Raw genomic sequence first — 27,125 nt, 5'->3', positions numbered from 1 at the left:
TGGTGACCTGAAATTGAAGCCAATGCTTATTCACCATTCTGAAAATCCTAAGGGCCTTAAGAATTATGCTAAATCTACTCTGCCTGTGCTCTATAAGTGAAACAACAAAGCCTGGATGACAGCTCACCTATTTACAACACGGCTTACTGAATATTTTAAGCCCACTGTTGAGACCTACTGTTCAGGAAAAAAAAGATTTCTTTCAAAATGTTACTGCTCATTGACAACACAACTGGTCACCCAAGAGCTCTGATGGAGATGGACAAGATTAATGTTGTTTTCATGCCTGCTAACACAACATCCATTTAACACAATATCCATTCTGCAGCCCGTGGATCAGGGAGTAATTATGACTTTCAAGTCTTATTATTCAAGAAATACATTTTAGGACTTCCCTGGTGGTCCAGTGGTTAAGACTCCATGCTTCCACTGCAGGGGGCACCACTTCGATCCCTGGTGGGGGAACTAAGATCCCGCATGCCATGGGGCACAGCCAAAAAAACAAAAACATACAAAAAAGAAATACATTTCATAAGGTTATAGCTGCCATAGACACTGTGATTCCTCAGATGGATCTGGGCCAAGTAAACTGAAAACCTGGAAAAGCTTCATCATTGTAGACGCCATTAAGAACATTCATGATTCAGAGGAAGAGGTCAAAATATCAACGTTCACAGGAGTTTTGGAAGAAGCTGATTTCAACCTGCATGAATGAGGGTGAGGGTTTCAAGACTTCAGTGGAGGAAGTAACTGCAGATGTGGTGGAAATAGGAAGAGAATTAGAATTAGAAGTGGAGCCTGAAGATGTGATGAAATTGCTGTAATCTCATGATAAAACTTCTACAGATCAGGAGTTGCTTCTTATGGATGAGCTAAGAAAGTGGTTTCTTGAGATGGAATCTACTCCAGGTGAAGATGCTGTGAAGATTGCTGACATGACAACAAAGGAGTTAGAATATTACATAAAATTATTTGATAAAGCAGGAGCAGGGTTTCAAAGGATTGGCTCCAATTCTGAAAGAAATTCCACCGTGGGTAAAAATGCTATCAAACAGCACTGCACGCTGCAGAAAAATCATTCGTGAAAGGAAGAGTCAATCAGTGCAGCAAAACTTCATTGTTGTCTTATTTTTAGAAACTGTCACAGCCATTCCAAGCTTCAGCAACCACCACCCTGATCAGTCAGCAGCCATCAGCATCGAAGCAAGACCCTCCACCTGCAAAAAGATTATACATCGCTGAAGGCTCAGATGATTAGCATTTTTTAGCAATAAAGGATTTTTAAATTAAGGTATGTACACTGGGGTTTTTTAGACATAATGCTATTGTACACAATAGAATACAGTATAATATAAACATAACTTTTGTATGCACTGGGAAACCAAAAAGTTTGTCACTCACTTACTGTGATACTGTTTCTAGTGGTGGCCTGGAACCGAACCCACAATATCTCCAAGGTATGCCTGTATTGAAAGGGGAAAAGAAAAAACTGTCAACTTAGAATTCTATACCCAGACAAATTATATTTCAAAAACAAATGTGAAAGAGGCTTTTTCAGACATAGACAAGCTAAAAGAATTCATCACCAGTAAGACTGCGCTATAAGAACTATCAAAACAGGTTCTTCAAGCAGGCGAATAACAAATGGATAAATGGAGCTACACAAAAGGATGAAGAGCTCCAGAAACGGTAACTTTGGAAAAATATGTTAAGATTTTTTTCGTATTTAAATCTTCTTAAAAGAAAATCTATGTTTTAATACCAACAGTAACAACAAAAAAACCCCAAAGAACAAACAAAAACAATTCTGTGTGGAGTATGTGCATACACACACACACACACACACACACATAAATGTAAAGTGTACAACAGCAGTCTCTAGCAAGCTTGAACACAGTGTGCGAGGGAAGGTAAAACTAAACTAAAACTGGACTATAACTGGACTATAACTCGAACTAAAACTGGACTATAACTCGAGAGAGCTTTACAAAAATTATGAGAAATACTAGGTACAACTCTATATCCATTAATTTGGAAAGACAGAGGAAATGTTGATTTTTAATAAAGATATAAATTCAGCTGGCCCAGAATGAATGGCCGCCGCGGCTGCCGCTGCGGCTGCCGCTGCTGCTTAAGCGGAGGCCGCGGGGGCCATAGCTCCGGCGCAGGGGGGCGCGCCCCGGGCCCAGACAGGGTTGTGCCTTACCCCAGCAGCCACCCCTGCGCCCTCCCCGCTCTTGGGCGGCCTGCTGCTTTTCCTGCTTTCCCTTCCCCTGGCCCTGCCCTGCCCTGAGCTGCATGGACCCCCACCCCCGGGCAGCCAGGAAGGAACATGAATGGAGAATCACCGACCAACGCCAAAAAGACTCTGGGGGCCCCCCTCCACCTCCCCCAGCCACCCATTCACTCACGTCTCTTTCACGCAGCACAAACCACCCGCCGCGTCTGCGGGGAGTGCCAACACCCTCCCTGCCCTGGGCCCAGCCCCTCCTCCCCGGGCCCATAAGTGAGATTGCACATTAACTACTGTAAGGGGAGCCGCACTGAGAAATGTGAACCATGATGAGAATAGACTAAACGCCTTTCTAACAACAACAACAACAAAAAGATATAAATTCATTCTACAAAACTAACAGAACCACAATTCTAAAACCCAACTAAGGTAAACAATTATTTTAAGAAAACCTAATGAATACAGATCCAATAACTTCTTAAAAATTTGAAAAACAAGTAGAATTCTAGAGTGTATTAAAGACACAGTATGTTGTGATACAATTTTTATAATAGGATGTAATGATGGTCCAGGGTTCGGAAAGCTATACCAAAGAAGTTTTCGGTGTTGAAGCCTCCTTTTTTCATTAAATTATTTGACAAACGTTCCTTCATTTATTCATCAAAAATTTACCATGTATTATATATATGTCAGGCACTGAATACTAGGAATTCAGTGGTGAAAAAGATGAGGTCCTGGACTTCATGGAGACACCTAGAGAGACACAAATAAAATTTTAATACAATAAAAAGGCTGGAAGAGAAATACAGGGAATACATAAATTGGTACGTAAACATTAGGGTGCTGTTGGAATCACCCTGTTGTGATGATGATTGCCCATTCTAGGATGGTGGCAGTGGATACAGATAAGATGGGCCTACACAACATAATCAGAAAGTGGTATAAAACTTTCTGATGATTGACTGGATGGAAAAGGGTGGAGTCAGAGATTCTTTGGGGGGATCTTAATGTATTACGTATAAAAGGGTAAAGTAAGGGTCAAGTAAGTTCAAAAAATACCGTTAGGTATAAACATTACTGCAGCACTTGTCAGCTTTATGGCACTGTCCTTTCTCATTAAGAGAAAAGTCACAGTGTTAGACAGTACATAATGTTTACCATACATTTGACTACAGAACCCTGTTATGAGAGTACTGTTTCATGGAACACGCTATGGGAGAAACTGCTTTCCATAAAAACAATCTCTTCCTTTCTACTCCTGCAGCTCTCAATACCTTGGTGAATTCTCACCAGCTATATTCAATTCTTTGTGGCTGTCTTGTTCTCTTTACACAGTACATATATTTAGTTTGGTTACTTTCAACTGGATGAGGGTGAAGTGAAAAAGATTCACTGGAGCCTCACAAGGGGTGTCCCAAAAACCATTAAAAAAGAAAAAAATTATTCGGGACCAGGGTCACCTGTAAATCAATAGGAACAGATCTGAGCCACAGATAAACTGCAATAAAGCAGTATTAATCTTTGTTAATACCTACAAATGCTACTGAGTAAATTTTCATTTAGGTAAGACACCTGAAAATAACAGGCTCATTGGAAACAAACCCTTCTACTATGAAACTGCTTAAGCAAACAGAAACTTGATTTTAATGCTCTGTGCTGAGTAATTGGATAGCTAGCTCCATTTACCTGGACTCAGAAAAGCTGCATGCATTTAGAAACAGAGAAAACCAAATGTACAAAATCCTAGAAACTACGGAGAGTAACTAGTTTACAGTGCTCAGAAACATAAACCATGTGTTACTGAAAATCTGAGTCTAAAATATAAGTTTGATGTGTTCAAAAGGTATATTTCAGGATACTCTAATTAACACCATGCAATCACTGAATAAAAGTATGCTGCGAGCTTTTTGTGTACAATGTTAGTGATGTCAAAAAAAGACACACCCCTCCTTTTTGTTTTCAATATATTAAAAAGCAACATAGTACAAATGTTGTAGTTAATATTAAAAAGGACAAAATTTTCAAGGAATGAATTTTTATAAACAAGTTCTACAATGAAAGGGAAACGGCATATTGATACATAAGTTTTGTTAAACAAATTTGTTAAAAAAATTTTAAATCAGTGTTTTAGACTAAATTCTTTCACATGTTCAAACAAAAACAAAAAAACCCTGTACAATCTCCATAATAAAATGTGTCCTTGCACTTTGAAAATGTTAAAATTTTAGAAATTTGAGTGATAGAGGCAGCACTTAAAGGTTTCGTGAACCTTTTTTCCCAAAAAAGAATACTTACAGTAAAACATTTTACTATTTTATCTGACTATGCATTTAAGTTTTGTTCTTCCAGGAAAAGATTTACATTAACACTGTATTTTTACGGTAAAAAAAATACATTGAGATATTTACCTTCCTGAGTGACTTCAGTCATACATCGAACATGACTTAATGAGCTAATTCTAAAATTTTATAATGAAATAGCATGTGTAGATGTATACTTGTATGCTCACTTACAGTAAAACTCAAGATCATGTCACAGAACTTACCCTTAAGTTCTCTAAGAAGTTAAATAATATGATTTATCCCCAAAGTTGAACAAAAGGTTTTCTCAAATGTTAGTAAAATGAATCAATGAATTTACATTTTCTCATTTAGTAACAAAATACTGAGTCATTTCAGACTATCAACTTGAATGTTTTCCATTATATACACCAAAAATCTGACTCCCTAACAAGAAATTTCTTGCAATACAAAAAGATAACATAATTAAAATATTTGCTTCATAATACAACTAATCCATATAATACATCCCTTCCTCAATTGTCTAAAATGATTAGGAATTGTGGCATTTTCTTTAGCATAAAACCCTTTCCTCTTCTTAAAACCCTGAGGTGAAAGGTTATTAATGTAATAAAACTAGAACCACAATTCTCATTTCTGTATTGGACTGCAATTAGGTTTTAAAAATTTTACAAAGAAATGTGGCAACTTGTAAAGCTGCTCTATAGACTTCTTTTAAGAAAACATTCCCAGAAACAACTTAACAAAAAGGGCCTACAATGACCCTATGAAAACATCCTTTTAACACTTGTTAGTGTCGAGATGAGCGCCATTTTCCATCTCTACCACTGTCTCTTCTGTTATCATAGTCATGGCTCCAGCCATCGTGATTTCTCTCTTCATAGAAGAAATCATCTCTGCTTCCTCTGTAATGATGGTCAGACCCATGATCAGTGTAACGCTGTTCACGGCTGTAATGTCTATCCACTACATAGGGATGAGAATTCTGTCTGGCTTTTCGCTGTGATAACGGTGTATCTTGGCGCCACTGGGAGGTTGAAGACTGGTTAAAAGTGTGATTATGTGACTGAACTGATGGGGAAAATCCTGATTGATCCAGATGTGGAGAACCAAATTTCCCTCCATATGACATCTGTCTCAAAACACTGTTCATCTGAGTGAAGAGAAAAAGAAGGAAATGTGTTAACCATAAATATTTCTAGATAGCAAAGGCATTAGATATCAAGCCATGGTTAAACAAACACAATAATGGAAAAGCAAAATCATTCTTGCCTAGCTGAATCTTAAGGTAAACACAACTAAAAGAGTACAATAGCTTCGTTCATTCCAATGTATACCTACCAGATATCTGTACGTAACTACTACTCTTTGTCCTCCAGAATACAAATTAGAAGGGAAGAAGTAATACAAAATGACTATAATGTAAATCACTGTATGATGAACACATTAAAAGCAAAAGCTCAGTATCTTTAGGAAGGATTTAATGAACGTGACATGATCTGAGTATTAAAAGTATGGATGGAATTTTTTTTTTTTTGGCCATGCCGCACGGCTTGCAGGATCTTAGTTCCCCAAACAGGGATTGAACTCACACCCTTGGCAGTGAAAGCGTGTAGTCCTAACTACTGGACCACCAGTGAGTTCCCTGGATGGAGTTTTTTAAGGAAAATATTTTAAGGGGGAGGTATGTCAAGGAAAGAAGACTGCACAAATAAAAATAACAGGGAAACACAGAACAGGTTCATGGAATAGCAAGTAATTCTGGCTAAGACAGGTTATAGATCTCATGAGCCATGACTAATGGACGGTAAGGCTAGAAAGGTTTATTGGAATCAGATAATGGGAGCAAAAACACAAGGCTAGGGCTTCCCCGGTGGCGCAGTGGTTAAGAATCCTCCTGCCAATGCAGGGGACACGGGTTCGAGCCCTGATCCGGGAAGATCCCACATGCCACAGAGCAACTGAGCCCATGCACTGCCATAACTACTGAGCCTTCACTCTAGAGCCCGTGCTCCACAACAAGAGAAGCCACTGCAATGAGAAGCCTGCTAGCCACAACTACAGAAAGCCCGCACGCAGCAACGAAGACCCAATGTAGCCAAAAATAAAATAATAAATTTATATTTAAAAATTCACCAGGAAGATAAACAGAGTTATAATAGTAATTTTGAAATGGTGTGTGAGATGGACGAGTGAGAAGAAAATAGATACAAGTACTAAGTGACTAGATGAGTGGTTCCTAAATTCTGCCTGTGGACAGACATTAGCCAATGATGATTTTTTTTAATGGTCTACAGCAAAATAAGAAAAATATATAATATGTTTATAAAAGTTGATATCTCTTTATATTGGTCTCTCAATTTTATTTTATTTCACTTATATTTTTATTCTGCAGACCTGTGCAATACAAAAGCCTAGGGACCACAATTCAAGATTGTGATTTGGGCAAAGAAAATAAAAAGGAAGAAACAAATGTAATAAAAAGAAAAAAATGAAGGATCTGGAGACTGATCAAAGACAAAGATGCAACAGCAAAAGATACCTAAGATTTTATCATTGGTGATATTATTACAGAAAAAAATGGCATGTTCACAAGGGAGGTGGTCTGGAAGACTGTAGTATATTAACGTATTAAGTATTAAAGACAGTACATGATAAGAAGTTACTCGGCACAGGTTGCAAGAACATCAGAGAATGAGTATCCAATATTTGCAACACACACACACATCACACCAACAATGGTTAAAGAAAAATACAAATGTGACAAGCAGTTCTTCCTTTTATCTTCAATCTTTTAAATATATATTTCAGCCCAGGGAAAACTAAAATGAGTGATCTACAAAGATCATGCTAGTCTAACTAAAATTTAACAAATGAACTTAAGAATTAAGAATGAATGTTTTAACTAAGTATGAGTTTTTTAGCAACTCGGGTTGAAAAATCAGCTTACCACTGCTTGTCTCTGAAATTTTTCTGAAGAAGAAAAAGATCTTTGAGTTATTGATGTTGATGGAGTCATGTTATCCACTGCCCTTTCGTACCTGTGAAAAGTAAGAAAACCAACATATAATCATTCATTCAGTAAATGTTTACTACATACCAATCCTGAGCAAGACACAGTCTTCAAAGATAGGAATGAACAAGACCAACAAGGTATCTGCCCTCATGGAGCTGGGGTAAGGATTCAGACGAGACAATTTCACATGGTTATAAAGACATAGTAATAAATGACTAAAGAGCAAGCTGAGGTGAGAGAGATAGGGGGTTCTATTTTAGTTTGACTGGTCAGGAATGGCCTTTCTAAAAAGGAGACATTTGAAGTTAGAGCTGAACAAGATTACCTGGAGGCAACACACTCCAGCTGAGGGAAGGACTAGTGCAGAGGTAAGCAAACTACAGCCTGTAGGCCAAACTCAGTTTGTGTAAACAAAGTTTTACTAGAACTTCGCCAGGCTCTTTTGTTTTGGTATTATCTGTGTGGTGCTACAATAGCAGAAGAAACTAGTTCTTCATAGAAAAAAAAAATTTTGTCAATTTATAGAGAAAAAATTGTCAATACCTGGGCCAGTAATGCAAAGGCCTAGACTGAGAACTAAAATGAAAAGGATTTGATCAATTAGACATAACAGGTGAGGGAAACAGAAGAAATAAAAGATAAAAATCTAGATTTTTGGCTTGAGCAATTAGGTAGACCTTTACTGAGATAAGAAAAAATAATAATAGGTTTTGGGGAGTAAGGAGTTCTGTAACATAAACAGAATATTAATGTTAAGGACTTAAACCTTATTCCTCACTTCCTATAGAGGTAACTTGCTCTACAGAAAAACTCAGAAAGGTTTTAATTTTATTTTAAAATATGCCTTTGGAATCAAATCACCAATTGATTTATCTTACAGTTTAGATCTTTTTATTTTGGGTTTTCTTTTTTTCTTTTTTTTTTAAGCAGAACTGATTTTATTTGTATGCTGTAAAGAAAGCTACTTTTTTTAAAAAAAGAGCTTTTATTCTTTATATATATGTATATAAAAATATATATATAAAAATAAACCCGTGCCCCCTGCAGTAGAAGTGCGGAGTCTTAACCACTGGACCTCCAGGGACGTGCCATATTTTGGGTTTGCTTAAATCGGATTACGTATCTGTATGCTAAAGGGGTAAAAAGTATAATTTTACTTACAGAGAGTATAAAAATCAGGTACACTCTAGTGTTTGATTAAAACTACAGCATTTACTTGTATATTTTTTTCCCCAAGAATTTCTAAGAAGGGTTAAAAACTCTTTTTTTTCCCTCCACCTAAGATACCTTTTAAGAGTCCAGTGGTCAGAGATGCTTCTAATTCCAATTATACTGAAAAGCACTTAAACACAATTAACTTCAGCTGGCAAGAAAAGACTCTAAGAGGGTACCCTTTACACATTACACAGTACACAATTTCGCCTTCCAAACTCTTTTCATATCCAACCACTTCTCTCCAGCTCTTGGCACCACCTTAATCCAAAGCAGCAACCTCACTCCCATAGCTTCCTTGCTACTAACACATCAATACCTTGCTACCAACAGCTTCCTAGTCATCTTTGTCCCCTTCAATCCATTCTCTCCCAGTACAACCAACTAACTCATTAAAATACAAACCTGTTCCTCTTACTACCCTACTGAAAACATTTCAATGTCTTCCTACTGTTCTTAGGATGAAATTCCAAAATCCTAATTATGGCCTATAAGAAAGACCCTGTATCATCTGCCTCTATCTACTTCAACAGTATCATCTACTACTCTCCATTTTTTTACTCATTATGATCTAGGTACACTGCCCTCTTTCAAGTCCTCATTCACTTACCTCTCCTTGTTAAAACTTTCCAGAAACTTTCTACTCATATCATGGTGGGTGTGCTCAATCATACTGCCTGGGTTTGAAAACAAGCCCACTGCTTATGAGCAGTTCACACATGAGCAAGTTAACCTCCAACCTTCATTTTCTTCATACATAAGGTAGAGATAATAATAATCCTTGCCTCATAAATCTACTGTGAGGAATAAATGAGATCACAGGTGCAAACGACTTGGTGAAGAACCTGACAGGTGACAGGTATTTGTTAACTCTTTCTTGAATGAAGCCATAAATTGATAAATAGCTCTATGGACATACCGGGAAGAAACTGTCCCTGGTAAAATATAAGCCTCCCCAAAGAAAATCAGTAGTAATATAAATATGGTACCTCTTCTAATCCTCAGTAGCTAAGAGGTATTTTAGAGATCATTCACATCAACTTCTTTTCCTTACAAATGGAAAAACAGGGACATAGACTAGCTCAAGATTACACAAGTGGTAGAGACAGATCTAGAATCCAATTCTATGAACTCTTAGTCCAGTAGTCTGTTTACTATCAGGTATTTTTAAACTGCAAGCAACAACCATTTAGTGGTCATAAAACTAATGTGATTTTTTTTTAAATAAAATAGAAAATAGAGGGTACTACAAGTAGTAAGGGTAAGTAATGTTTTGAGAAATTTAGTCTCAGTTATATACATGTATGTGGGTGTGGGTATGTCTTTACAACTGAACATAAATATAGTTATGTACATATCTATTTTAAGGGAACTATATATAATGCCCTATAGTCCCCTTAAAATAGATACATATATAACTATAATCCAACATAGCAAATATAGCAGAAGAATAAAGAGGTAGGAGCATAAAGAAAGAAACCAATCACTCATTATGCATTTTGAGGTCACTGCCTAAAAAAATTCCTGATAAATGATTTTAAAAATAGGTGAGAAATATTACCTGCTAGGAGATGTGGAAGTAGGGCTTGAACTTCCAACATGATGCTGGGGATATGACGAAGTGACCTCCTGTGAGGCATGGCTACTTCCTAAAATGAAACAATTTGAGAAATTCTTATTGATAAAAAACTTAATTTGAAATTTTGTATCCCTCAGCCCAATCACTCCGAAAAAGGTAGACATAGGCTAAAACTGAAAACCTCAAATTTCAGTAAATTGCTTTAGAGTTCATCAGATTGAAAATTGTTAAGTGTTTAATACCAAATATACCCAAAACAAAGGGTTCCAAATAAGGTACTTACAATGTATAAATACCCAATCTGGCCATAATATTCTGATCCCCACACTAAATTGCAAGACTGACTAACAAGGAAAGTTTCATCCTTACATGATCACGCATCAAAATTTGTAAAAGTAAATTACAAAGCAGGCAGGAAAAGTATTTTCAGGAAATAATTCTTGTGCTTTTAGGGCGTGAACCCAAACTCAGTCATTTTAATAATAAAGTTTATGTTCTTTTCACAAACCCAAACTGAAATTTTAACTCTCATTTTAAAATTACACCTTTCAAAATCCATACTGTCAATGTTACCCATTTTCAGGGATATATAAAGTTTACTATTCATAAAGCTTAAAGCATTTTCATCCAAAAATAGGTTCTTTAAATAACAAAATTAAAAACAAAGCGGCAAACAACCTCTCTCCTAAACATCATCAGTGAATAGTTACCTGATCTAAACTGAATTTTGATGGGCCTTCCAAAAAGTTTGATTCCGTTAAGCAGATTCATGGCATAAGGAACAGATACTTCATGTTTGAAATTCACAAACGCAAACTGCTTTGGTTTACCATCCTTATCTTTCGGAATTTTCACTTTTATTACTGGCCCAGCCTACAGACAAAAAAAGTTTTCAGAATTTCAGTAAGGCAGTTTCAGGAAAATACTCAAATTTTACAAAGTTTAAAAAATTCAAAAGTGTAACCAGGGACTCTAATTTTAAAAATGGATACACTCGGATTTCCATCTCGGTTAAAGATCCTATAGATAAGACCGAAAATTAGATTAACTTACTCGGAGGGAGGGAGCCCATTAGCAACCGGAAACCCAATCACCGACTTAATTTACATTTCACAGCACTTTATGACTTTAACAAGGCGACCAACATCCATCATTATCCCACTGCGTGGAAATTAACCTTTATCAAGAGTAAGGGAAAGTAGTTTTCTTGGACTAAAAATTCACTTTTGTATCGACTAATCAAACATTACCAGTTGTTGAAAGACAAAACTGGAGGGAACAGGTTTAACGCATCTTGATACAGATTTTAATACATAAACACTACAGTGCCGCTCTCCTACAGAGTATTTATGAGTCTGTCTTTGCTGCAACTTCGTAAGAAACTTAAGTGGAAAACGAATACTAAGAAAGAAATTGAAATAAAATTTACAAGCGGAAAATGAGAAAAGCAGGAAGAGGAAAAGCACAGCTCAACGAAGGACCCACGCGTACGAGGTCGCTTAAGAGCACCGACTCTTTACCACGAGAATGCCCGATAGAAGACCCTCCACCACCTTCAGTCGTTACTTCGGCCTGAACTAACCAGGATCCTTCTAATAAAGCGACACGCAGCGAGCGCCTGCCTTTCTAAGCGCGACCCCCACCTCCAGCCCGCCCACCTGTCCGGTGCCGGGACGAACCGTCCCGCTTGCGCCAGGAAAGCGGGGATGGCCATTGGGCCGGGCCCTACCCGGGACGGAAAATGAAAGGGAAAGGCTGATCCCAGCCGCTTACCTGGTGGAAAAGCTCGAAAAGGAGCTCCTCTGTCACTTTCGTTTCAAGGTTGCCCACAAAGAGAGTACGATCCGCCTCCGCTGCCGCCGCCCCCATCTCAGCATCGCCCCCTCCCGAAAAAGGCCGAAGGGTCGCCGCCGACGCACCCACTGCGCACTCTCAGAAACCCTACGTCCTCGCGCTCCCAGGCGTCACAGACGTAAACGTCAACACGTCGGCTCTCAGCGGCGTCGACGTGCGCTGACGGACTGCGCATGCTCGGGATGAGGGGGCTGGGTTAAGGTGGCATTTTCGTCTGCAGCAGGTCAGGTGATGGCTTCCGACGAAGTTGGTCTCAGTGTTCGAGACCGGCTGGACTGATCAGTGGAACCGCGACGAGTCTGCCTTGACCGTGGGACCTAACACAGATACTGCGGGCAGTGTTTGAAGATGGCCCTGAACTATGTGTCCCTGTCTGCCGGCGATCGAAGAGGCCTGGTGGCCTACCGCTCTTCCCACGGCGACCTCAGCTCGTCGGCCTTAGCGTTGGCGATGGTCTCTGGAGACAGCTTCCTCGTTACCAGTCCCGAGGAGATTCTTCCAGAACCTATTCTTCGGTCCACTGTGCGGCTGAACTTCCTGACCGAGAGCCGTCGGGCGCCTGGTGGCGGCCGGAGCCTGACCCGCTTTATAGAGGGAAGGGAACAGGAGGCGCGGAGCCGAAGCCGCCAAGCCAGATTCTCACCTTACCCGGCACCTGCGGTTAAACTCGACCTCCTAAGAAGTGTCCTGCAACAGCGTCTGGTGGCACTTGGAGGTGTTAGCGCAGCCCGTCTTTCAGCTTAAAATGAATACCTTTCTCCGCCCCTCAGTGAGCTTGTGAACAAGGCTTCTCTAAAATACTTTCTTGGTGCAACCGAAGTCTTATTTTTAGAGGGACGTCTTTTCGGTTTAATATAAAAATGGGAGTCCTGTTACTCTAGCCTAGCGCAAAGTAAAATGTTTACAGTTACTTGATTCAGATGGTTTTAAACAGCCATGATGATTAGATCGGAAGGGTGCAACAGCAGAGATTTTTTTTTGTTTTTTGAGGTAGTCACAAAGGAGGGGATCATTCTTCCCAAAGGTCAATAATCCTTTTATCCTCCCAACAATGGATCCAAATTTGTCTCACTTTCCACAAGTCTTACACCTCCTCCCTGGCAGATTCTCCTACTTTGAGACATAATTCCGAGTTTCCTTACATGCCTACCTTTCTACCTCAGACTATTCCCTTTACCTTTACTTCTGTTGGTTTATTGCTGTGGCATATCCTCCCATCTGTGGCCCAACACTTCTATCATCTTGTCCTTAAGACTTCTTCCATTCCCCTCCTCCACTTTTTCTTAAGGAATATCTACAAACTTCAGTCTCTACTAAAACAACAAAAGCAAAACCTAAACCTCGCTACTCTTTCAAATTATTAAACCAATTTACATTGCTTTATTTGCCAAAAGTTCCAAATGAATTTTTACACTTATATTTGTCACTTTATTGCTCACATTCAATCCCAGCTTCCTTAATCTGAATCTTGTCCCAAACTACACAAAAATTGGAAACCTTCATCGTACAGTTTTCTCTTAGGAAGCTGCTCATCTGTTCAGTCTAGCATCTTCCTTAAACTTTCTTGTTTGTCTTTTCCCATTCCACTATTAAATAGTATTTGAAGATCTTCCCAGTGCTTAGCGCTGTGGATGAACTTTACATAGCCCTGTTATCAAGGAGATCAAGGAGTGTACTCAAGATGGAGAGGCTAATAAATCACCACACTGGACTGACTGTTCATTAGGTGCAGTGATGAAAATAAACCTTGGTTGCCATGGCTTTCCGTAATGCTGCACTATCCTGGTTCTTCCCTTATCTGGCTGATCGCTCCTTATCTGCTAATAATTTTGTCTTAACCATGCATTCTCCAAGGTTTAAAGGGTGGTATTGGGAGAAAATTAGTGGGTTTTGTAAGTGGCAACTCTTTATGTAAGCAGGCAGTGTAGCTTTTTCCCAGCGGACTCTGGTCTGTAATTACGTTCAGATAAAGCAAAATTACCACACGCCAAACAATTGAATTGTGAGAACTACATTTTAAGAAGAATATTGACAAACCAGAGAGCTTCTGTAAGAGTGACCAATACAGTGAGAGGTCTGGAAACCAGGTCATAAGAAAATCGTTTGAAAGGATAGTAGCTCTGTGTAATATGTACAAGGCAGTGTGCTAGAGGCGATTATTCATTATTTATTCAGATATTTATTGAGCACTTATTCTGTGCCTGCTAGTAACTGTGCCTGCTAGTAACTATGTTAGGCACTTAGAATAAAGTGGTGAACAAGATAGATAAGGTCTCTGCTCTTATGGAGCTTTATGTATGTCATCTAATTCTCACAACAGCCCATAACAAAAGTATTATACTTTCATTTTTTGCCAAGAAACCAAGGCACAAAGAGATGAAGTAAACTTTCCAAGGTCATACAGCTATAGATAGAGCCTTGTAGCCATTCAACCCAGGCTCCTCATTTGAATCACGTAACACCAAAAATGACCTGAGTGACTATTTTCTCAATTCTCGCAAAGATAGTAGCTAACTAATGCTATTCTATCAATAGATATCTGAAAAGAAGTTAATTCATAATATATGGATTCCTTAGGCTGGGTGTGGTTGAGAAAGAATCCCAAACCTACATGCTAAGAGTTTTAGGTTGGGAAAGAATAATAAAATTAAGGCTGATGGTAAGAAGGATTTTCATAAAACTTAGAGATGCCTGATGGTGGAAAGTGCCACCTCACAGGGTAATAAATTAACTCTCCAAAGTTCACATAGAGGCTAAATTCTGTCAAGTATGAAATAAGACTTTTTATTTTATAAGATGAAAAGTCATAGATGACTTCTTCAGTTCTTTCCCATTTAACCTTTAATTCTATACTTTAAATCATACGCTTGATTAAAATTGAAAATGGAGAATTGAGGGGCTGAGAAGTGAAAAATGAGGTATACATTTTTGTATAGGATGTATACATCCAATACATAGGATGACCATATTTACTGTGCAAACCAGGGCACTTGAGAGGGGAAGAGGGGCTATCAATTAATTATGCTTAGGCAATAGGCATAAATAGGGGCTGCCCTAGGCAGCCACGTTGGATCATATCACCCTAGGAGATGGTACACCATTAAATACACCTTTGAGCCATATTCCTTAGATTCAGGGAAAGGAGGCTGAGATTTGTAAACAAAGGAGCAAGAGTTTGGCTTAAACATGCACAAAAGCACACAAGAGGAAGAGGACCCAGTGGGAGTGACTTGATTTCTGTTTGTTCTCACATAGGGTCATCAGGAGTAGGGCTTTGATTGAATAATAAATAGTGTATATGTGCCAGAAAGAAAATGATATGAAAAAAATTTGATAAGAGGAAGAACCTTGTTCACATTAATGCTCCATCATTTTATTTATTTTTGGCCGCACCAAGCGCCATGTGGGATCTTAGTGCCCTGGACTGGGATCGAGCCCTCGCCCCTTACAGTGAGAGTACGGAATCTTAACCACTGGGCCGCCAGGGAAGTCCCGATGCTCCATAATTTTAAATCTGAGCCGATGGATGTCTAAATTCTCCTTGTTCTTAATATCTGCACTGGTGTCCAAGTTACAGCATCGGCCTAGAGTCCCAAAGACTGTATTGTGTACTCTTTTTTTTTTTTTTTTTTTTTTTTTTTGCAGCACTTGGGCCTCTCACTGTTGTGGCCTCTCCCGTTGTGGAGCGCAGGCTCCAGACGCGCAGGCTCAGCGGCCATGGCTCGCGGGCCCAGCCGCTCCGCGGCACGTGGGATCCTCCCGGACCGGGGCACGAACCCGTATCCCCTGCATCGGCAGGCGGACTCCCAACCACTGCGCCACCAGGGAAGCCCCAAAGACTGTATTGTGGAAGCAAGGACCAACATAAACCTCTTTAAATGAAACAACTAAGTTTTCCCAAGAGTAGTCCATGTTACTAAAAATCCATATGTTAGTGTACGAAATTACTTTTAATTTAATATCACTGCTTAAGTATAGCATGTTGTCATTCTAAAATAGATGAATTTTCTAAGACAAAAAATAGTCCCCCAAATTAATACATCCATAAGTTTTTTAAAAGCCATGGTAACTTCCTTTTTGTTCTTATTGGCCGTTGTTTTTTATATCATACTAAGCAACTGACTAGTATGTGTCAAAGGGAAGTCCTATTAGTATATTTACTTCCTCTATTCATCAGCTCTAAAACTCTTAAAAATGCCCATTTGGGGTATAGAATAAAAGGAGGCCAAGGAGATTTTCCCTTAATAGCCAGATTTGGTGCTAAGCCTAATTCTAAGAGGGGTAGCTCAGCAGGAAGAAAAGAAAGAAAAAGAGGAAAGTCCTATGGGAGGGAAGAGTAGGTAGACTTAATGGTGAGGCTCAACTGTATTTTGAACAAAATTGTGTCTTTTATTCCTTTGATGAACCTATCTAGATCCCACTTAGGTGCAGCTTCTGTCTTCCCAATTTCCATGAAAAGTACTCTCATTTTCCTAGCCGACCAAATGTGTAAGTTTGAGTTTCTATGACTTCATACCACCTATTTCCTATCTTTATCGCCTGTGTCCATTCAATTGCAAAGTCCTGCTCATTTTATCTTCACAATGTATTTATGTTATGTTTCCATATATACTTTCATCACCTGGACTGTATTTACCTGGATATCTATCCCATTTTGTTTGCTTCTGTCTCTCTGCATCCTAAATATATATAGCTCCAGATCAATAAGCCCAAAGCATATCTCTCTGATCGCATAGTTAAACTATAACTTTACAGTACTATAAATTCTTCCAGTGTTTCCCATAGTATATTCCATAGAACCTCTACTAGAAATACAAGATACTCTTTGGAAAAAAGACAAGAGGTCAATAAAATTGACAGATGCATGTTTTATCACCTTCTTAGGGTGTCATAATGTGTAATAACATGTTAAAGGGTCTGATAATTCCTTTAGAAAAGGAAACCTGTGTAACTTCATTTTAACCAATGTTTCACAGATGTATTTGTCCATAAATTAAAAATTTTTGCATACTACCTGTCTTCCCGAGGAGCCTCAGTTCTACAGAAACAATTAGAAATGCTGCCTACCTAAGAAGTTCCATTGGCTCCCCATGTCAGGTATTAGAAATGGATTTTTATATGGTGTGGCAGAATTTAATAAGTTTCCAGAATGTTATGAGTTATGCAAGTGGGTTGGTTTCCTCACTCATGATTTGACAAAGTTCAACATCATCTTTATTCCACATGGTTTCTGGTTCCTGTCTATGTCTTTGGGTGGGAGGATGGAGGCAAGCATGCAGCTGCAGATTCCCAGCCACTGAGGATCAAGACTGGCTTTGTTACTAAGGAGAGGCCTTAGGAACTTCCCCTGATGAATACGGGTAGGTGCAGTTATTAAGTATGCTAATAGTGTAATGTTAAAAAAATAACTGTTTACTTGGCTTTTATTTCACTGGAATATCTGAAGGCAGTCCTACTTCAAAATACACTTCTTCTGAATCAGAGGGGAAAAATAATTGTCTTCATCTTCCCAGAGACCTGAAAGTAACTGAAGCAGTGCAGCTTTAAAAACTGTTCACTCTATAAACAGACTTTTAAGACTTTCCGTAATCTGACCAAACTATATTGCCAACCTTCTTTCATGTTCTTAATTCCCCCGGGTGGTTGCTGCTCTTTTCTGCCTCTGTGTCTATGCCTATTCTAGACCTTTTAAGTAAATTGCTTGTCCTTCACATTTTCTGCCAGTTAAATTTTTATCCATCCAGATTGGTTAAAGTTTTTCCTGTTGCAAAGGACACACCCTTTTTAACCAGGTTAAGCAAACAATGGACTGTATTGACTCACAGAACTGGAAAAGTGTGGTGACTTCTGATATTCTGTCCACCTAACAACTAGTTATCCTTCATCTATAGGAGCACCTTGGTTTTTTCTTTCCTTGGAAACTTCTCCCTCATCCTCTGTTCATGTATTTGGGGTGAGACTTCACACCTAGCTCCAGGGATAGAGGTATAATCTATTTCTTATCTCCCCTACTACATTGTCTGAGGGCAGACAACTTGTCTAAATTTATCTTTGTATTTATTTGTACCTATTAAGTGCCCAAAGAGTAGATATTTCATAAATGCCTGTTAAATGAATGAATGAACTTCACAGATAGGCTGTTTCTCCTTGGAATCAAAATCGCAAAATGGAACATTCCAGGAAGGCAAGTGCAGGAATAAGAGTAATTGTGATAAGACAAAATAAGTTTTCTTCAATTAAAAAAAAAAAAGCCATGCCTTTGTAGCTTACCTGGTTTTTTCTTGTTAGAGTGAGAACTACACTCTTTTCACTTTCTGTATTTTAATTGGAGGCCAATGTGAATATTATTCTGACTAACTATGCCATTTATTTAACCATTCTCCAAGAGCTGAGTATTTAGAATTGTTCTAATTTTTCACTATATTAAATAAATAAACATCTCAGTTTATAAGTAAAAAAGTAATAAGTTTTGTTTAAAGGTGTGCTTTGATTTGAAATCAACCTACCTCTAGGAACATAACCTAATCCAAGATGTGGACAAATATTTATGCACATAAATATTTAATGTATTAAAATGTTTCCCTATCTATAATTTTTTAATTAATTAATTAATTTTAAAATTTATTTACTTTTGGCTGCATTGGGTCTTCGTTGCTGCATGTTGGCTTTCTCTAGTTGCTACGAGTGGGGGACTACTCTTTGTTGCCATGCAGGCTTCTCATTGCAGTGGCTTCTATTGTTGTGGAGCATAGGCTCTAGGCACATGGGCTTCAGTAGTTGTGGCACGTGGGCTCAGTAGTTGTGGCTTGCAGGCTCTCGAGCACAGGCTCAGTAGTTGTAGCGCACAGGCTTGGTTGCTCCATGGCATGTGGGATCTTCCTGGACCAGGGCTCGAACCCATGTCCCCCTGCATTGGCAGGCAGATTCTTAACCACCACCAGGGAAGCCCCCCTACCTATAATTTTAAAAATAGGGAAACTATGTGTCCAAAATAGATGACAGGTAAAGGAAAAAAAAAAAAAAAAAGAGTGCTTACTACATGCCAGATCGCTACTGATTATTTCCACAAGGATTATTTTATTTAATCCTCACAATCATTCTATGACAGCGATTGGCAAACTTTCTATAAAAAGCCAGGTAGTTAATATTTTAGACTTTGTAATACAAGAGGCAAAATTGAGGCAATTATGCGGGTATTTATGTAACAAGAAAAATTTCTGCAAAATTTGTGTTGATGAATTTCAAAATATAGTAATTGATACAATTTTTTGTAATGCTAATGTAATCGGGCAGGACCCTATGGGGCCTTCCCAGGACAGACTCCTCCCCCGTATCCTCTGCTTTAGATCCTCTCTGAAGTACCTAGATAATAGTATCTGATGCACACTTCCTGAGTTGTTTTACAAATGCTAAAACCATCAACAAATGGAAGAAATTAAGAACTTGATGATCATGAGCCCCAGACCTACTGGCACCTAAGGATTGATAACGTTAACCCCTGTGACACAGCCCTGTTACCGCATCATAAACCAATCAGAGCATTGTGCATGAGCTGACCACATACCCTGTGACCCCTCCTCCCTCACCTGGCCTTTAAAAATGCTTTGCTGAAACCGTTTGGGTAGTTTGGGGTTTTAGAGCACAAGCCACCGTCCTGCTTGTATTAGCACATTTACGATAAACGCTGCACTTTCCTTCACCACAATCCAGCGTCAGTAGATTGGCTTTACTGCGCGCAGGTGAGTGGACCCAAGTTTGGTTCAGTAACACTAATACTGGTAAGGAGAAGATGGAATTCTTTTTGCTTAACTGGAATTCAAAGTTGGTATTCCCTATCATCAAAATCAATAGCAAATGCTCATCTGAAAATGCTGATTTTTAATGAATTTTATGTATTTTATCTTTGAAAATATCTTTGAAATTTTCTTTTCATGGGTACTGCCAAATACTGATATCGGTCCATGAACATATGGTTTTAATTGAGCATATTCATTGCTTGGAAGGCATTTATACAATTCTATTAAATTATTCTTCTGCTATTTGCCTTTAAGCATGTCATTACATTATAGATTAATTGCTTTCAATTGAAGTTTAGGTGGAAGTTCCTCAATTGCACAGTTAAATGGATTTTGAAATATGGGAATTTTCTTTGCACTTAGATCTAGCTCCAAACGACTGTTGAACAGTAGTCCTGAACTCAGAAAATATATCTACTGCAAATTTGTTTGGATATGGAGATCTTACTTCTTAACTTATTAAGAGCATAGTAAAGTATATAAACCAGCTTGAGATTGCTTGTGATTCAAACAAGGTTAGTTGTTGAAATGACTCTACCACAGTATAGGTGTGGTGTAGAAGATCTGTTTTGCTTCACAGCTTTAGGTTTAATTCATTGAGAAACATTATCAAGCCTGTAGCAAAAGCGAATTTCCTAAGCCATTTACAGTTCGATAACAGTGGTCTAGGGCAGTTCTTCTAACCACTTAAAAATGTACAAACCATTCTTAGCTGGAAGGTTCTATAAAAATTGGCAAAGGGCTGGGTTTGATCTTTGAGCCTTAGTTTGCAGAGAATTTTAGTAACCGCCCAAGGGCACAAAACTGTTTAGTGGTAGAGTGGAGATTCAAGTTTGACCAGGCAGCCTGGCCTCAGAGCCCATACTCTTGGTGACTATGCTATACTACTTGTGCTAAGGTAGCCAGCTAGCAGCTGGTGGCCAAATCCAGAGGGAAGTTTTCTTTAGCTAGCATTTTGGGCATTTTTTCCCTTTTAAAATATACAATAATATGTACAAGACAGTGTAAGTAAAATGCAACCAATACCCATGTGAATGAAAAACGTTGCCTATCGTATCAGTAAACAAAGGATGTTGCGGCCATCAGGTCACTGCGGCCACACTGAACGGTGAGCCCTGAGGGAACTCAGGGTGGAGACAACCCAGCTGCCTACTGCCAAGTCTTTAGCCATTGCAGCCCCCTAACGGTGCACCCAGAGGAGCCTCAGGATGGGAAAGCACAGGATACTGGCCCTAGATAGCCAAGGTGCATATCAAAGGAATGATTTCAGTGAGCCCAGACTCTTACACCTTCCCATACATAGAAAAGCACTACATTCACTAACTTGAGATATCTGGTTTTCTTTAATTAACAATAATCTTTTGATGTTCTGACTACCTGGTCTTTATTGCAAAACTCCTATATATCCTCGTTCCTCCCTTACCTCTTCAGAGCAGTCCTCAGAGCTATCTGAGAGGCTGCCTCTGGGGCTTGAAGTCCTCAGAAAGTCTGCCAAATGAAACAATTCTCAACTTTTAGGATGTGTATTTTTTTTAGTCAACACCTGGGTGCTTACTACCCAACTTTAAATATTACCCAGCTCTTAAAAATCTCTCTGTTTATCTCACTTTGATAACCTCGTGCTCACATCACTTCCTCCCACCTGACATAATCACTGTCCTGAATTTGGCGTTTTGCATTCCCTGCTTTACTTTTTAGAACTACTTTCATTACATGTGCATGCCTAGTGTATCTCTTAAGTGAAACACAGAATTGTTTTACCTGGTTTAAAACAATATAAATGGTATTATACTGTACATATTCTTCTGTGGCTTGCTTATTTTCTCCACTTGATTTTGCCATCATATATTTAAAAAACTAAATTTGAATGCCTTTGGTGGGATATATGTTTTCAGTTATCCCCTATGTCTTATTCCCTTACATTTCACATATTTTAGTTACCTACCTGGCCCCTTATGCCATTTGAGCTTGCAACCTCTGATTTAAGATGGCATTCCATTTAGCTGTTCAAATATGAAGTTTTAGATAACATAGGAATTTATTTGTGTAATGACATTTATGTTATATTATATATGACAAAAGCTGGATATAAAATTGTATGTATGATATGCTCTAACCTATATAAACAAAATATAGAGAGAAAAGACTAGGAATAATTTTGCCAAAATGTGATTTTTGGGTGATGGCATTTTGTATAATATATGCTGATTCTGTTCTTCTGAATTTATAAAATAATTGTTAATTTTTATCAAAAAATTGTTTAAATTTAAATAAAATGTAAAGGTTTTTTTTAGATTTTATTTATTTATTTTTCGCTGTGTCAGGTCTTAGTTGCCACATGCCAGATCTTCGTTGTGGGTTCTTTTGTTGTAGCACACGGGCATAGTTGCCCCGCAGCATGTGGGATCTTAGTTCCCCAACCAGGGATCGAACCCGTGTCCCCTCATTGGAAGGCAGATTCTTTACCACTGGACCACGAGGGATGTCCTGTAAAGTATTTTAATAAAGACATTATTAGTCTCTTTATTCTTTAATCATGTTAACTTCAATTAGGTTATGTTAATATTTTTAACTACAAGACATCAATCAATCAATTCCTTCATTGTTCTCCTGGTAGATCATTTCAAAATAATCATGGATGATAACCAGGTACAAGGGATAGTCTAGGGTAATGAACAACTATATTAGCTCTGCTGAATCATTTGTCTTAAACCGTATCAAACAAAGATTGCATTAACAGGAAGGATAGCCTACACGGTATTTCTAAAACAGTTCAGGGCTTCCCTGGTGGCGCAGTGGTTGGGGGGTCCGCCTGCCGATGCAGGGGACGTGGGTTCGTGCCCCGTTCCGGGAGGATCCCACATGCTGCGGAGCGGCTGGGCCCGTGAGCCATGGCCGCTGAGCCTGCGTGTCCGGAGCCTGTGCCCCGCAACGGGAGAGGCCACAGCCAAAAAAAAAAAAAAAAAAAAAAACAGCAGTTCATGCCTCGCTTTCTCCTGTGAAAGGAACAGTGTCCCCCAATGTAAGAACATGAATATCTGATCTGTAGAGAAGAATACGAAGCCAGATAAAACTGACAAGTGAGATCCATTAGCTCTTCTTGCTCTGGCTCCAAGCTGACCAAGCAAACATCTATGTAGCATGTGTTTAGGAAGAGAATGTATTCATCAGCTCACCTGAGCTTTACAAGGTCCTGTGATTATTGGCACTCTGCCTTATGCGTTTACTTTTTGTGGGTTTGGTTAGCATGAAACAGCCCAGAGAATCTGATTACATTTGGAGGCCCTTACACAGATTTCCTTGATTATGAACCTGAAGATTAGATCCTAGAACGTGAGGTCCATATCAATGTACTGCTGTTTCTAGGAATTCTTATCTAGACAGTCCTGTGGGTCAGCATCTCTTAGATCACAGTCCCTTCACACTCCCTTCTGTGCTTCACAGGTTCAATTTGATGATGATACTCAATTCTATCTCCATTTTTCAAATTATTAACAAGCCTATATGTCCCAAGTGAAGACTTGGTAATCACAGGTGCCAATTTAAGTATAAATCCTACCATTTACCTCTTATTAACTGAGTAAAGGAACACAATGAGGTATTTTTTTGCCTGGGTTTTCTGGTTATATCTGACCTCTGACAGTATTTCACATATAAATTATTATTCATAGCCTACTTCCTTTCAGGCAAAGCAAAAGATGTTGCCATAGCACAAAGAATTTTCAGATTGTTGTGGGGGAATTCTGTAAATCTTGCCAAATTAGGGCATACCAGCAATTTTGAAAATAATCCAATATGTTGATGTGGGAAGGCTGTGCATATAAATTCTTTAATTATCTCTCCTTTTGGCTTAATTTTAGCTTTGTGGTGTGAGAGTGGCTCTGCATTTTGTACTGCTGCCATAATATCGGAGGGCAGTTCCACTTGGCTCCTTTCTCGGCCTGAGTTCAGAGCAATACAGCAGTTATGTGATGTGGACACAGTTTCTATGCTAACGCCATCCATTTTAATAAAGTAAAGGTCTAGCCCATTGAGCCTAGTTGAATACAGCTGTTGCATTGATCTCTTCGGATGCTACAGCCGTTGAGTTCATTTCCTTAATCACATTTTCCATACGGGTAAAAGCATGAAACTGCTTGGTATCTTCCAGAATGCATGCATTCTAATTTCAGAATTTAATCAAATGTAACTGGCTTCCTGACAGAGTAAACAGAGCAAAATACTGTATCCAGACCAGCTGCCAAGCTAGCAGCCTGAATTTATTTTTCCTTGCTTTGCTAAATGCATCTTGAATTTTAGAAAACATAGTCCAGGTTCAGGAAATTTAGCATTTTTGAACCAAGACCAGTCACCTCTAATATTCTTCCATAAATACATCCATTAAATTTCAAAAGTCAGGTAGCTGAGTTAATCCTTTCTCACATGTTTATGGCCAGAGAAGAAAACATGTTCCTGTTTTCTACTGAACACAGGGATTGTGTACATAGACCCTTATCATTTGGGCTCATCTAATAGTATAGAGTACCTGTAAATGTCTATACATTTTTTTCTGATTATTACTTCTGTACTTCTTACTTGAGTCTTATAATCTAACCCATATCTAAAATCTTTCTAGATATTTTCTATGCCGCTTTTTATATATCATTCCATATACAAATGTCAAAACTTTATTTTAATATAGACTCAGTGTAGCAACCAGGACACATAGAAATGAACGAGTTAGCTGGGTAGACTACCTATTTCTCAAACCACTTGGCTTGTGAAAAAAGGGCTTGAGGAGGTATAGAATACATTACCAACTCCTTTGTTATTGATAATTCTAATTTTTCCCTCTGCAGAACAGACTCCTTTGTTGCATGTGTGTCTTTTATTAACAGCACATATTTTATTTATATTTATGTTTCAATTTCATTTACCCTTTAATACTATACCAGGAATGGCCTTTGGAGGGGATGCCTGTATGCACTGAGAACTTTATCATTCACTCAGGAGATACTTAGAAATACACATGGCCTCAATTCGAACAGATACCAGTTTCCACAAGTAGTTTATTTACACCCTAAATTCCTGAAGTCCCTGGAATTCCTCCCTCCTCCCCCTGCCCAGTTCAGTTCACATCCCCAGCTCCCTTTCCAGACTAACTCCTAGTCCCATACCAACATTTAGTTCAGCTATCCCTTCCTCCCAGAAGCCTTTCTTGTTCTCTTGTCTTCTTCACACTCTTTCTTGGTTTCAAATACCATCCCTATGCTAAGGACTCCCAAAATTTAAACCTCCAGCCCAGCTCTCTTCTGAGTTTCAGACATTTATGTATAATTGTCTACTCAATATCTCCACTTAGGTGACATCTTAAACAAAACATGCCCAAACCAAACTTATCACCCTTCCTTCAAAAAACCCCAACTGGGCACTAATGTTGAATTAGTTATCTACTGCTGTGAAAAAGATTACCGCAAAATCTAATGGCTTAAAACAACAATACACACTGAGGATCTCACAGTTGCAATGGGTCAAGGATTTGGGGTTAGCTTAGCTGGGTGATTCTGGCTCGAAGTCTCTCGTGAATTTGCAGGCAAGATGTTGGCCAGGGAAGCAGTCATCTGAGGGCTTGAACAGGGATGGAAGATCCCCTTCCAAGATGGCTCATATGACTGGCAAGTTGATGCTGTCTTTTGGTGGGAGACATCAGTTCTTCCCCACACAGGCCTTTCTCTGGGCGCCATAGAGAGGCTGGCTTCCTCCAGAGCAAGGTGACCCAAAAGAGAGCAAGGAGAAAGCTGTTATATCCATCATGACTTAGCCTCACAAGGCAAACACCATCAGGGTCTCAGTATTCTATTGGTCACCCATGCTCGCCATGATCCAGTGTTGGAAGGGTACTACACAAGGGTGTGAATACCAGGAGACAAGGATCAATAGGGCCGTCTTCGAGGCAGGTTACCACCACTGTCTAATCCACTGCTCATATCAGAAACCTGAGAGTCATCTTTGACACCTTCTCTCTCTACCACCTTCAGTCAATACCAAGTCTACCTCATCTATGCTTTGAATCTATTCTCCTGTTATCACTATGTTGTTTTCATGTGATCAGGTCCCACTGAGACGACAACATCTCATTGCATGAAGCCGAGTGCTGAAGGGGAAAGTGGGAGAGAGTTTCATCTCTTCTGTAATGCTACCTTTTTTTTTTTTTTTTTTTTTTTTCCCACGCCACACAGCTTGTGGGATCTTAGTTCCCCAACAGGGATCGAATGCAGGCCCTCAAACAGTGAAAACGTGGAGTCCTAACCACTGGACCGCCAGGGAATTGCCTGTAATGCCGCTTTATATTTTATAATGGAAGCAGTCCTGGACCATAATTCAAGAAACCACAGTGTTGTTTGTCTGAATGGTACTACTCCCTCCAAATTCTTTACCCATAGGATGTTGGAATGTGAGGGAAATTAATAATTATTGAGTGCTGGACACTTAACATGTGTTATATCTTTTAATTATGATACCAAGCCCTGAAGAAATGGGTTTTTATCTCCATTTTACAGAGCAGGAAACTGAATCATGAAGTAATTAGCCCACGCTGTCACAGCTAGTGAGTAGCCAAGCTGGGCTCAGGATCCAGGTCTATCTCCTGTGGATCTTGTTGCAGGTACTGCTTTCCCAGAATTTCTCCTTCAAGGCACCTACCTAAAGTCAAGGCAGGAGCCTGTCTTGATTCGTGTGGTCTTTTGATAAGGAAGTTTCTATCTTGATATAGAATAAGGTGAAAGTATGAGTTAGAAATAGGCTTTTATATCTTCCCTTCCCCTCTAAAGAAGTAAATAACATTTGCCTCAAAGAAAGGTCAAGTGATCATAGGCTAGGAGGAGAAACTGGTCTTTAGGAGAATCAAGGCCTACAGCAGGGGGAGAATTTAAAGAAAGATCAGAAGCCAACATGAGTGTGTCAAATTGAAAGTTGGAGGGAAAGAAAAAGATTTCTGCTTCCAAAACCAGTCTAAAGCATTCAGACCGTGCCTTGTTTGGTATAAATTCGTCAGTAGGTAGATGGCATGTGAATCAAAGGTGAAGTTTTTTAGAGGGAGCAACAATGGTGCAGTGCCCAGATCAGAAACACGCTGGTCTTTTACTGCATTCAGAGG

The 27,125-nt window shown here is 39.0% G+C and overlaps 2 protein-coding genes across 2 annotated transcripts; one reads left to right on the top strand and one right to left on the bottom strand.

Moving 5' to 3' along the window:
* Window positions 1–2,860: 2,860 nt before the first annotated feature.
* RBM7 (RNA binding motif protein 7) lies at window positions 2,861–12,941 on the bottom strand. The gene is made up of 5 exons (XM_059070202.2): window positions 12,114–12,941; window positions 11,051–11,213; window positions 10,323–10,410; window positions 7,484–7,574; window positions 2,861–5,686 (listed from the first exon to the last, which is right to left on the bottom strand). Exons 1-5 carry the CDS (start codon window positions 12,207–12,209, stop codon window positions 5,324–5,326), a joined length of 801 nt encoding a protein of 266 aa, XP_058926185.1. The 5' UTR covers window positions 12,210–12,941; the 3' UTR covers window positions 2,861–5,323.
* Window positions 12,396–12,994, top strand: C7H11orf71 (chromosome 7 C11orf71 homolog). Its single transcript, XM_059070206.2, has one exon. It carries the CDS (start codon window positions 12,543–12,545, stop codon window positions 12,936–12,938), a length of 396 nt encoding a protein of 131 aa, XP_058926189.1. The 5' UTR covers window positions 12,396–12,542; the 3' UTR covers window positions 12,939–12,994.
* Window positions 12,995–27,125: the final 14,131 nt, after the last annotated feature.

Source organism: Kogia breviceps, chromosome 7 (assembly GCF_026419965.1).
Source record: "Kogia breviceps isolate mKogBre1 chromosome 7, mKogBre1 haplotype 1, whole genome shotgun sequence".
NCBI lineage: Eukaryota > Metazoa > Chordata > Mammalia > Artiodactyla > Physeteridae > Kogia > Kogia breviceps.
Note: the sequence above shows the minus strand (reverse complement) of the source record. Positions and strands in the feature narration are given on the sequence as shown.